The 13,561-nt window shown below is 40.5% G+C and overlaps 1 protein-coding gene across 2 annotated transcripts in view; it reads left to right on the forward strand.

The window, feature by feature from the left end:
• The window catches only part of homer2 (homer scaffolding protein 2), a 33,215-nt gene extending 19,654 nt beyond the window's left edge, over positions 1–13,561 (forward strand). For both annotated transcript variants that reach the window (XM_022749633.1, XM_022749641.1), the window contains 7 exons: positions 2,271–2,402; positions 2,713–2,805; positions 3,588–3,727; positions 6,098–6,254; positions 6,818–6,928; positions 10,059–10,139; positions 11,662–13,561. In XM_022749633.1, the coding sequence (XP_022605354.1) occupies positions 2,271–2,402; positions 2,713–2,805; positions 3,588–3,727; positions 6,098–6,254; positions 6,818–6,928; positions 10,059–10,139; positions 11,662–11,850 (903 nt within the window). In that variant the 3' untranslated portion in view covers positions 11,851–13,561. The remainder of the gene's footprint in view (positions 1–2,270; positions 2,403–2,712; positions 2,806–3,587; positions 3,728–6,097; positions 6,255–6,817; positions 6,929–10,058; positions 10,140–11,661) is intronic.

Here is a 13,561-nt window from a genome sequence, read left to right on the forward strand (position 1 = left end):
CCTTTGTTTTGATGAAGCCTTTGAAAGAATGATTTTAAAATTAGATTACCAGCACCTTGGTAAACTGCCACCCTCCCTATAAACCCTTGATGATGTGGGAATGCAGCCTGAATTGGAAACTGCAGCTGTAATCTCTACACTACATGACACTGATAATGTGCTTTTTAGTTTGTGTATAGGCAATGATTCCTCTCTTTAGGAGCCATTAGCATTGTTCTGAATGTGACACAGATGTTACACGTGTATGGATTTCAAATGCTAATCTGCGCATTCTGTTAGCTCATCCTCTTCTTTTTGGGTCTGTGTCCAGTAATGATGCAGTGTTAAGTGTTTTCACACCTCAGCCAATGAAAAGATGGAAAGGGAGACAGTGGGGGCGTTGAAAAGGACATGAGTCTGTCAGCAATTTGAATTCTCGATTCCTGTGTTCAGAGCCATGTTGCTATGAAACAAGTGCTTCACTGTGATTAAACTGTCTTCTTTTGTTTCTTAATTGTTGGTAATTTGCGTGTGCTGTTTCTAATTTCTCACGTCTTGGTAGTGAGACTGGGTTTGTGTACATGCGCAGTCATAAATTAAAGCAGCTTGTGTTGACATGCACATCTAGCTGTTCATATAGGATTAGAAGTGTGTGTGTATTTACAGTGAGGCAGTAAACACCAAAATCACTGCAGTCTGGTCAGACTGAAATAGTGTTTTAGACATCTATTGGTTTCTACTGACACTGTCTCATGCTCTAGTTACAATTTTAGACTGCGGCAAATGTTTTTTGGCAGCTGATTTACTGCATAGCTGCAACAGGTGAATGTGCGCTGTAGCAAATATGGAGATTGTAATTTGACTACTTAGAGGTTAGTGGGTCAGCAGTCACCACTGCATGGTCTGTGTCAGTGTTTTATTTATTCATTTTCTTCCGAACAAATCTTTCTTTTGCAATTGTGGAACAAAATGACTGGTTCAAATGGCTCAAATGTTTTTGCGTACACATACAGTATATACTCGTGTTCTTAACAATCCCTCCCCCCAACCACCCGCTCCCCTGTGGTCTCCCATGGACAGCTTGACAATAATAACTTGAGTGAGGTGTCATGTTTGGTGTTTCTCTGTTCATGACCCAGGAAGCTTAAACTTTATTTGTGCTGCTACGTGACACCACATCCCTAAAGTGGATGATTTGGCATTGAAAGTATTTTGGCAGCTTTAAAACAGCCATTAACAATTTTACATTGTCCTTTATTTGACTCTGAGTCATAACAAAGTCTGTTTTTGTGCTGTCACATCAGACAAAACGCTGGACACTCGCCCTCAAAAGTCTTGAAGAGAGTGACACTCACGTCTTGTGTTTACACCGTCCCAGTGAATTATGTGAGAACGCGTTGCATAAGGTCATACCTATTACTTACTTTATTTTTTATTTTCTCCCGTCTCAACTACTGTAATGCACTTTATGTAATTTACTATCATAAATAAAGTTTATTTTTATTATTATTATTATTAGTAGTAGTAGTATATAACATAGTACAATTTTGAGAGTGAAATCTGGTGACATGGGTGTAGTAAACGCTTACAAAACTGATGATGAATTAACTGATGGTTTGGGTTCTCAGATTATGTGTCAGTGTCAGTAGCTTCTTTGATTAACAGGCCATTGAGAGACAATGAGACTGTCACAGCAAAAAATTTAATTGTTTGCCATCCAGCATCCTGCTTAATGAATTTTATTTTATTTGAATTGAATCATTTCTTTGCTTTTGAAGTAGAAAATATCTGCTCCCTTGTATTTAGAGGATGAGCAAGTAGTTTTTTTGCATTATTTTATGACATTATCGAAGATTTAATTGCTTTGTATTGTAGATTGGCTCTCCAACACGCATATGAATCTGAGTGTTTTAGAAGAACAGTTGAAGAAACTATAAATCTGCCAATTATAATCACACTTGTCAGTGGTGGCATAGTCTTAAGACACGGGCAGTGTATTACAGCTTTACTCTGGTATGAATGGAGCTACAATAGTGGATTGTCTTTTACTCAATCAATAGGACTATTCATCATATGAATGCAGCTGCTGGAGCTCCTTCTCTAATATGACTTGGCTCGATGAAACACACGATTTTCACGAACACAGCAGCAGACATGAGCCTGAGGAAAGCGTGCTGTGTCAGATGAACTTAAAACTATGCTGGTCTATCTATGTCTATACACCTATATTGATTACCAGTATGATCTCCAATAAGGCTAGAAATTAATGATGCGTTGTTTTATCCTAACAGGTGATAATCAACAGCACCATCACACCCAACATGACGTTCACCAAAACGTCGCAGAAGTTTGGCCAGTGGGCAGACAGCAGGGCCAACACTGTGTTTGGACTGGGCTTCTCTTCGGAGCAGCAACTGACAAAGGTGAGAGGCAACATTTCTGCAGCATCACATAAAGTCACACAGCTTAGAGATGGCCAATTTGTGTATTTGTACTAAAAACCCAAATGTGACAGTGCACAGTTGGTTATTAACTGAACACCAGGTGGGGAATTGAAGCAATCAGAAAAGGATTTAAGGGTATACCTGATTCTTAAATCCTTACTATTGCTATGGAGCCAATTATTTCTCTGATCTCCCAAAACTTTTCAAGATGAGCCACACTGTGTATGACACATCAGCTTGTATTGCCACTAATCATCACAGCTCTTTCACATCTCCCTGATATTTTCAGTTTGCTGAGAAGTTCCAGGAGGTAAAAGAAGCAGCCAAGCTAGCAAGGGACAAATCTCAAGAGAAGGTGGAAACACTGAGTAACCACTCCCAGGTAAATTACATCTCTCTGCTGTCTGAAATTCTGATTCAGTACAACACCTCTGCTGTCCAGCTGTTTCCTCTACAGTCGCCATGATCCTCTACAGAGAGGAAAAATAGCAGCACTGCAGAAAGACTGAGAAATAGAAATGCTTCAGTTTAGCTTCACAAACACTAAATGATTCAAACACCAGATTCCTGCAATAATCAGGTATTCAAATAGTTAAGTTTAGATATTTACATGAACACAGATCTATGAATCTTTTGTTGAATATTACATGTTAACACAACAGAAATCATTTGTGTCATAGTCTGAATCATCATGAATGAGAGGTGAAAGGTCGTCCTTACTAGTACAGTAATTTAAGATGATAAGGAAGCCAGTGAAACAAATAAAACGATAACCATTTCCACACAAACAGTCTCAATGTATCAATTCAGTCGGTTAGTAAACGGCATTGATTGGAGGTTGATCCAGCAGTCACGGCTCAGTAAGCATCCACCAGGTCTGCTCTCTGCCCGCACTGACTCCAGATGGCAGGAATCAGACTCTGCTCTGAGACACACAAAGCTGCTGGGCCATATGACATGATAAATACTGGCAACAGTTCTTCCTCACCCCTCTGCTGTCATCGCTGACGTGCTGAGGTTGTTGACAGTGTTTTACCGAAAAAAGCCCGCGGCCCCTCTTTCATGGTCAGAACCCAGAACCCATCAGACCTTTCGAAAGCTCCAGATGAGCTTCAATCACAACCTGCCCATAACCATAACAAGTCTCGCACTGTCCCATGCCAGGAGTCCGGACGTGAGACGCCCTCCACCAACCAGGCATCCAGCATTAACGGGACCGATGATGAGAAAATCTCTCACGTCGGTCCGGAGGCTGCTCTGCTGAAGACCGAGAACGAACGCCTCAAGAGTGCAGTAGAACAGAGGTAAGGTTACGTTTCATTGCAGCAGAGGAACCTCTTTCATGTGACGTGTTCTTCCCTTCATGATTAAACTTTTTATCTTGAATCAATAACATAACTACATGTGCCTACTACATCAGCCTTCGTCCTCGTGTCCACTCCACATCACGAGTCAGATTAATACAATATCTAATTTAAAAAAGTGTCCTTTTATTTAAACAAAGGAGTATCTTTGCAATTGTCGCATCATGACCAAATAAACTAAAATACACACACAAATTAGTTTGCAGCTGGTGATGCTGTGTAACAAAAAAAAAAGCCTTTTCTGTAGAGCAGCAACAGAAAATACACAGGTTTTTGGGAATCTGGTTATTTGAATATAAACTAACCAGTGTTGAGACCGTCCAAAGAGTCATGTACCAACACTGCACTGTGATTATGAGCACTAACTTTAAGACACTTACTCAATCACAAAGCTTGTTCAGAATGAAATAAAATGCATAGAAAACATTTTTCATCCTGGGGCCATGACAGGTATCTGTCCCAACACATAGGGTTTTAATAGCGCTTAAGAACAAATAGACATAACCATGCATATCATTAATTTTACTGAGTCATCCAAATGGTGCAGTATCAAGTGTGCTAATCCTTAACACGTTTTATAATCTCACCACAGTCAAGCAAACTCTCGCTGTTTTATTCTTGTGTTCTGCTCATCTCGGCACCAAACTGTGCTCAAATGGGGCTCCCTCTTCATTTTACTGCTGCTGGGATAATATCAAGTCCTCCCAGCGCTCAGAAATCACCTGATCAAATCTAAAGAGTGATGCTGTTCTACTCTGCCATTTGGTTATCAGGCCTTTATAATCCAGATGCTGAGTGTATAAATCAGTAATTGCATGAAACACCAGATGTAGTTCCAGATGGGATTAAAATGACCCCAGGGCTTCAGAGTCAACTAAAACTGCAGTGAGTAAATTTTGCCGGAATTGACGTATTTGATCCAGATGGGATAAAAGGTCCTGAAGTAAAAAAGGCCAATTAGCAGACCTCCCCTGCCAATACTCAAGACAAAATAAGAATGAAAGAACATCTGCATGAGCGGTGGAGGTTACACATTATTTTACACGTCTCGTAGTTCTCAGTAATTTCTCCTTGAAAGGAACTAATATATAATCATACTTTCTTAAGAAGCATTCCTGGACAGGAAGTTGTGATTCTTATTGAAGAACTGAATTGGAAATTGCGAATGTAGTGTAGACAGTCTATTTTCATAGTTTCCACTAACGAATGACTGAAGAATGAATATTTACTTGGTCAGACACTGTTTTGTGTGTATGCAAATACAGTCCCATTCAAAACTAATGGAACGGCAAGAGCACTTCCTTTGTTTTGTTGTACACTGAGGACATTTGGGTTTAAGATCAAAAGCTGAATATGATTTAATTATCTCTTCACACCCGGCTGCTCTGGAAGACATAAATACGTTGTTGTAAAGCTTTTCCTCTAAGCTCAACATCAGCTGTGGAATACAATCTGTGCTGCATAAATGTCATTCTTAAGTGCTCCTTCCTGCTTTGCAAGTTATTATAGTTGCTATTTTTACCTCAAGAATATATTCACTTGGTTTTCATATTGACCAGTTCAATTAAAGAAATTCCACTGGTCAACTAATTACACTCAAATGACTTTCTCTGCTTTGTACTTAGAATTAGAAAGTTCTTTCCACGAAACATTTAAGGAAATGATGAGAAAATTACAAACCCTAAAACACTGACTGTAACCAAAACATTGTTATTAACTGCGTACTGTTTCATAGCAGTATCATTACATACATTTCATGTATCATCAAACTTGTCCAGGTTATGGTTGTGAAACATAGTTTAATCCACCATTGTTCCCCGTCTTTGTCCGTCCTTCTTCATGCCTTCATTTTCTTTTGCGTTAGTGTGTCACAGTTGTGAAGGACTGCAGAAAGCTGCTGTGTATGTCTGTCCACGTTTGATGGAGAGTAGCACACTTCAGCTCAGCCATGCATAAGGAGGGGGACAGAGATGCATACTAAATATACATCAAAGCCTCTCCAGCTTTATTGATAAGACGGAACCAAACTCTCTAGTATGAACAGATAAAAAACTGTATGTACATATCAGCACAACAGCTCATCAGACCTTTGAGACTTTTCCCCACTTATTTCTTTCTTATGGTCTAAATATGTCCCGACAGTGTGATGTACATCACATCTAATTGAATAGTTATGAGTGGAAGGAACTGGTAGCATTATGTGTCATATCAGTGGGCACAAGCCTGAGGCATTTCAACACTAACCTGTCTAGATTTTCCATCCATTAATGACTCTCCTTCTGGATCTTACTGTCTCTCTCTGTCTGACAGCAACACCAACGCCAAGAAGTGGGAAACAGAGCTGCAGACTTTAAGAGAAAATAATGCCAGGCTGGTGGACGCACTGCAGGAGTCTTCAGCAAATGTAGAGAGCTGGAAGAAACAACTCAGTGCCTGCAAGGAGGAGAGTGACACGCTCAGGGAAAAGGTAATACAGTCATGCACTCCTACAGGGAAGTTAAATGATGTACACAAACCCATCGATCCTGCAAGCAGAAAAGGTGTCAGGTTAGAAACACTGTTGCCTCCTGCATAAAAGGAAACAAACTGCACCACAAACTGTCACAAAATGAATGGATTCTTTGTGCTAGTTATCTTAATCTGTATAGTGGGATGAGAGAATCCCTCACAAAATTGTGATAAATCTCAAGTTTGTCCACTTTGAGCGAGAAGAGTACCGTACATTTGATAAGCTTCTGTGTTCCCTGCACCAGAGTCTCAGCTCCAAGCCCACCATAAATAGAATCATTTTAGTTTCATAATCAATGTGGGCTGTTACTGCAGCTGGGCTGGTGTTGCAATGATACTCTTTATTTTTACACCTGCTGCAAGTTTTTTTTTTTTTTTTTTTTTTCTAATTGCTGGTGTCAGTTTTGAAAATGACACCACGTATAAAATACAGTAAATCCAGTATTTCACAAATACACATAATGATAAACAAAATGGTAATATAATATAAGAACCTCCCTTTCTTTTTCGTTGTGTGTTCAGATTGCAGAACTAGAAGCTCAGTGTAATGAAGCCAATGAGGAGAAGCAGAAAAACGCCCAACTGACTTTACGAGTGCAGGAGCTGGAGGCTGAGCTACAGGAAAAAGAGCAGGTGAGACTTCAGCATCACATTTGTCCTGAAACAACAGGGGCAGTCTGGAGAGAGTTGTCTGTGAGAGTTTGTGAAACAATGCCTTTTTTAAATAATGGAAGTGTTACCTTGATCTACTTCTTCAGATCTAATTTCTTCTCCTCATCCCCACATTTCTGTGTTTCCCTTCACTCCACAGCAACTCTTTGCCTCTTGTTCTTACTCAGGTACCACTCCTCTCCCTCAGGAAGTGATTATAGCTCAGTAGGAAATGATAGGTTTTGTTATGGGATCTTTGGATTTGTATGGATTGTTCTTGTTATTTTCACCTACCCAGCTGGACCCAGACCTTCATGATTTTTTATGCCTCTGCGCCGGCAAGAGCCGTGGCTGCAGGCGTTATGTTTTCGGTTTGCCCGTACTTGCGTCCATTCCTTTCTTGTGATCATATCTCAGTAACATCCTCAGGGAATCTCATTACATCTGGCACAAACATTCACTTGGACTCAGGGATGAGCTGATTAGATTTTGGTGGTCAAAGGTCAAAGGTCAAAGGTCACTGTGACCTGACAAAACAAGTTTTTTGCTATAACTCGTGAATTCATGCGCTAATCATGACACAGTTTAACATAAATATCTAATGGGATAAAATGATGAAGTGATGACATTTTTTATTCAACCGGTCAAAGGTCAACTTAACTGTGACATCATAATGTTCTGCAAATACACGCCATTATTCACTGCTGTAACTCATGAACTGAAGGGGAGATTGTGAACATATTTCCTGCAACTTGACTGGTTGGTGAAGGCGTACCAGCACAAGGCGGTAACTCTTGTTATATTTCTGACTGTGCTGCTTATTATATTTATTTCTTCAGTAATTAACTTGATATTTGTCCTGCTTTGGTGCAGTTGAGCTCCACTGTGAAAATAACCAGACAATAATGTAAATCCATCCACTGACTTTGTCTTTTGTCAGAGTAGCAGGGAATTTTGGCACAAATACCATTAGTGACATCGCCTTATGTTCACTACATCACTCATCCCTAATCCAAACTAGCTGAGTGTCAGCGCGGCGGAGCCTAATGGTGCTGTTATTTCTAATGAGGATGAGCCATGCGTAGCCACACAGTCCTTTGACCTTTGCTAGTTGCTGGTTAAATGCTGTTTCTGTCTGCAGACAAATGATCAGGACCGATGTTGCTGCCTTTTTATATAGTGACTGTGTCTCTCTATCAATACCATGAAAGACACAGAGACACAATCAGCCATGTGTGAAACCGAAGAAAAGATGAACAAAACAAATTCAGTTACCATAGGAGAGTTCTTATATCAGTCCATTTTTCTGTTTCAAAAGTAAAAGAGCATTTCATCATGTACATCTGGCCAAGTCCTTTTTAGATATTTTCTATAGCTTGATCCCCAAAAAGTGACACGTAGCCAAACTGGTTTCTCTCAACAGTTTTAGAGCAGGTTACACACCTGGACACTGCAACAAATCAAGCTTTACACGCTCTCTAAATGTGTACGATGGTTACAAATCATTTATATTTTTCTGTTATCAATTAGCCAGTCAATAAATTTGGGAAACAAAAATCTGGCCCAAGGTGACGATGATCTAATGACTATTTTCAGCATCAGTAAATCTGACAAATATTTTCAATGACTTGAACGATTAGTGTATTGAAAAGCAATAATAGTTGCAGATTTATTTTCTGATTGAATCGATCGAATAATCGTTGAAGCTCTAGTCTTCTTATTGTTTGTTTAGTCTGATGAACACGACAAAACCCAAAGATGTTCAGTTTACAATCCCACTGAAACAGATGAACAGTACATCCAGACATTTCAGGAGCAAAAACAAGCAAACCTTTGATATTTTGCTTGGTAAATGACAGAAGGGATTAATCAATCCCCAATTATCTTGTTGATAGATTTTCTTTTGGTTGTTCATAAAATTAATCCACTAAACTAAATTTAACAGCACTTATTACAGTGTTGTAAAATAGTGACATTTATGGCTGTGCGGCATAAAGACCCTTTCAGATTCTCTGAGGTAAACGGTGTGTCTGGGATATTCTAGTTTACCACCTGAGTATTAATAGAACATGTAAATCTTTCTGGCGAGAGCGGTATATCTTACACAACAACAGGAAGGAAGTAGTTCAAAGAGCTGGAGCTGATTTTGAAAGCCTATAAGCAACAAATTACGTCCTTTGGGGGGCTGCAGCGTTTCCACAGTCCTGAGTATCAGCCATAACGCTTCGAGCACTGACCGAGGGGCCTGCAGAAGGAAGTCTCATTGTTTGCAGAGCACTGATACAGCAGACGGTCCACAGAGGCTCATCTGCCGAGTGACTCACCCCCTGCTAGAAATGCACACGCTTAACTCCTCCAATTAAAAACGTGCCTATGAATTATTAAGCACTGACCCTGCGCTGGCCAGCTGTGAACCAATAGAACAAAGCTGTTACAGGTAACCAGAACGACACGGCCAATTATTACTTGTTGTGGAAGTGCTTGAAGCAATAACATGATATGAACCTGTATATGGTGTGTTTGTCTTAAAGCAGCAGAGGGATGAGATTTTCAGAGTGATAAGATGTTTAATTGAGGAGAAAACAAACATGTAAGCATAAGGCAGAAAAACTCAAGTCAAGGCTGTTTCATCACTATTCATTCTAGTCTGTGTTGTTTTTCTCTCTTTACCTTCATTTCCATTTGTCCTTACCTGTTTTGTGTTGTTGCTTCTATGGTCATAGTTTGTTTATTTATTTTTATGAACATTAATTAACAGTAATCTTGCAAACATAAATATGAATGTCCCAAGGTCACTGCAATGCTGGGTATTCAACTTCAATACGTTTTTGGTAACACCTGAAAATGTCAGAGCATCGCAAACTGTCAGTTACTGAAAGCTGGAATCAAGCACATGATTCATACTCGTATTTACTTATTGATGTTTTAGATAATCACTTTGTCAGTTTTGTCTTTTATTCAGGCAAAGTTCTTGTCAATCTTCTCATGTAATTCTCTGCAAATTTCTCACAATGTTGAACTATTTCTTTAACATTTGTTAAGTTTGGCTTCTTAAGAAAACAATGGGAAAAGAACAATGAATCGTTGTTGCTGGTTTCTGAACTTTTCCCAGGAGCTGGAGAACCTGAGGAAGCAGGCAGAGATAATCCCTCAGCTCATGGCAGAGTGCGAGAGCATCACCGCAAAACTGCAGGTACGTTCAAAGCACCCAGGAATCCCACAAACCCCACATTTCTCTCTGGTGTGATTTACAGCAGAGGATAAAAGCGCAGCACAGAGCTGCGTAGACGGCGAGCTTACAGCACACGTGAGGACACGATGGCTGTCACGGCGAGGTAACACACAGGCTCTGAGGCGTAAGCAGCACTTTCAGATGGAGGTATTCATCATTTTGCCTGAGGGCTGGTGACACAACATTCCCATCACGTGTCTCACTAACGCACATTGCAGTTACTGCCTCTATTAATAAAAGTCCATCCCCTGTACAGTGCGGAGTGGATTATTGCCTCTTTGAAAAGGTTTTTGTATCCTCATCTGTGACACAGAGATACTACATCTCTGTCACGGCTTATTAGTTTCCTAGCAATACAGATGTGATGTGTCGTCTACCCCCCCCTCCACCCCCCACCCCCCGAGTACAAAAACAGCTGAAGTTGTTTGAGAGCGCTGCTGATTTAATATGCCAATATTTCTGTAGGTGTACGTATGTTTAATGTGTGTGAGGTTGGGTGTGAAAATCTACCCTTTAACATCATGGATTCCCGACCATCACCTCCCTTTTTCATTGTAACAAAGAGCACTAATTCTTCAAGGCTTATCCTCATTGAGTAATATCAGACTTTCTGTAAAACCAGAAGTGCCAGGCTCGGTGAATGACTGTACGCCCCGTTAGTGCCAAGTCAGACATGAGGTGCATTGATAGTGATGCTCATCTCACCCTGTACTGACTGACTCAGAGCAGGATTTTATCATTCAAGCTGTCGTGCATGTGCTGCCTTTCAAGCCGGGCAGGGAGGAGAATAAAACCAACAGTGGCATGCCTGAAGTTCTTGTGCTTCACAAAGCTCGACTGCCTGGTTTGTTTCTGCAACAGCCAGCTGGATGAATGACAGTGACAACAGAACCGGCTGAAGCACGAGTTTATATAACCGGCTATCCAAATTGAGGAGAAGCATAGACAATGGGATTTCTCAAATACCTTTGTCTATGCATGAGGCCTAAAGGCAAAAGGCGCCTATTTAGGGAGAAGTTGGGAGATTTTAAAAAACAGTTGAAATTACTTTCCTGCTGCCAAATCAGTGTTTTTCCTGTGACATCAATATGATTTTATGTGGCTTTAAAAAAAAAAAAAAAAAAAGTCTACCTACTTCATCTCTGTGTTTGTGGTCATTGCTCCCCTCTATTTAAAGACGACACCCCATGTGGAGATCAGGTTTCAGAAGTCAGCTGGAGGATACAGTCATGCAGGCGCAACACCTATTTAGCACTCCTATTTTAAACCCCTCCCTTCAGTGGTATCTTTGGCATTAATGTGTCACTCATGTCGCCTGCTAGTCTGACTTACTTTACCCTCCCATCCCCACACATAGAAGAATGTACAGGCTTGATTTTCAGTCATGACAATGTAAAAAAAGCAAATGCATCCTTTTCTTTTTTAATTGTAACTGCTATTTTCTGCAATGCAACAATTTTTTCCCCCTAATATCTGTCCACAGGCTGCAGAGACGAAGAACAAGGAACTGGAGGGGAGGATAGAGGGTCTTCAGTTGGACATAGACGACAGTCAACAAAAGCAGGGCAACATGAAGGGCGAGCTGAAGAAGTTCATGGATATTCTGGATGGAAAGATAGACGAGCTGCATGAGGTCAGGCAGGGGCTTTCCAAGCTAGGTGTTGATAACTGAGAAAAGTGGCACTGAGCTGAAAGGGTCAGAGGTCGGGTACGAAAGATTCACTACAGTATGTCTTCAGGGCAGAAACTATGTGGCACCTACTCCCCCCAAGGTGATGTCCACTCGGAAACTATCAGCTTTGGCTTCTAATAAACACTACCACGTGAGAAAGAGATGATTTTGGAGAGGGAGAGGGAGACTGGCAGATTAAAAGGAGGGAGGCCAGCATGTTCCACCAAATGGCTCCAGTTTGTATGCTGGCATCCTGAAACTAAATCAAGAGTCACACTTTGAGCTTACTTATCGGTTTCTGTGGGGGGAAACGGCTTTAAAAAGCTGGTGGCGGGTTCTTAGATTCTGTCCATCTGTCTTTTTTCTGAAGGCTGCAGCACTTCTACACAGGCAGTCTGAGCTTAGAGTAGAAGAGGGGACTTAAAAGGGCTAAAATGAACAACACACAAAGACAATGCTGTTCAGCATCACTCAAGTAATAATTGGTGTTAATCCTTGTGGCCCCCTCAGAGAATTAGAGATGAAATCTTTCTACAGACTGTCCTCGCTGTTGCCTCTCGTCTATCTCAGGTGTGTTAGAAGACAGTTTGTACTCATTAGATTATATGCACATATATAACGGCCGTGACACAAAGTGCCTCCAGGTGAGTCTAAATCCACCTGGCAAGGAGGACTGGCCAAGTGATGACCATCACCATAATAATAACTTGATGATTTTTGTGAGAATACCTGACAAAAAAAACAAACATCCTGACTAATAAAATGAGATGAAAAGAAGGCAGGCAGGCAAACCCATCCCGATGTCAGTGCTGTTAATGGATGTTAATGTGGTGAGAAACTCAAAAGGACACAACAGGTGTTTGCACAAAAACTCCTCTGAGAAAGGACTGCAGCAGGAATTCAACACTTCTCTTGTGGGTGTTTTCACTAAACAGTCCTTTTGATTATATTTGCATAAAGAAGGAAAACGCTCTCGTCTCAGGAGCTTTCCTTCAAAAATATCCAAAAATAATAATAGGAACCCCTTCTTGCCATGAGCGTAGTGTAGTGTTTAAATGACTGTGTGTGCAATAGTATTGGTGTCCATTTGTAGAACAAAGACGTACGTCTCCAAGGCTGTTGATGTGCTTCCTACACACTGGTTTTTGTTATGGTGGTGGTTATTTTTGGGTGAGGGGACTTGGTGCTGCTCGATGGGTGAATAATGTGACGGTGTACTTCACTGAAAACATTTAGATGGCATGGGCCTTTTCACTCAAACCCTGTCAGATTCTTGGTTTTTTGTTTTACATATTTATTTATTTTTGGTGCCTCTCTGCAACTAGTGTTTCTAGAACATACCAAGTAAATCAACGTTACCTTCACTTAATGTCTCCACAGATGTACAATAATATATAAACTATACCAAACTGTCAGGACTCAGAAGTTTTATATTGGAGGATTTGTTTGCAGGATGGTGTGACTGCTGCTTTTGAGAAGTCCACCTTGAAATGTGGTGCATTTGAACTCAAAGGCACATGTTCTAGTGGCATATTTACTGGGTTATACTATGATGTTATAAGTCTATATTTTTCATCACTGTTTTAATCTTGTCATAAGACTCAGATATATACAATTGGACTTTTTGCTTACTGTTCTCTCTCTGATTAGCTCTACTGTTCATAAGTCACCAAAATCCTGGATAACACAATGAATGATCCTTCCTTTTGAA

Source organism: Seriola dumerili, unplaced genomic scaffold, assembly GCF_002260705.1.
Source record: "Seriola dumerili isolate Sdu_G_001 unplaced genomic scaffold, Sdu_1.0 BDQW01000011.1, whole genome shotgun sequence".
Classification (NCBI taxonomy): domain Eukaryota; kingdom Metazoa; phylum Chordata; class Actinopteri; order Carangiformes; family Carangidae; genus Seriola; species Seriola dumerili.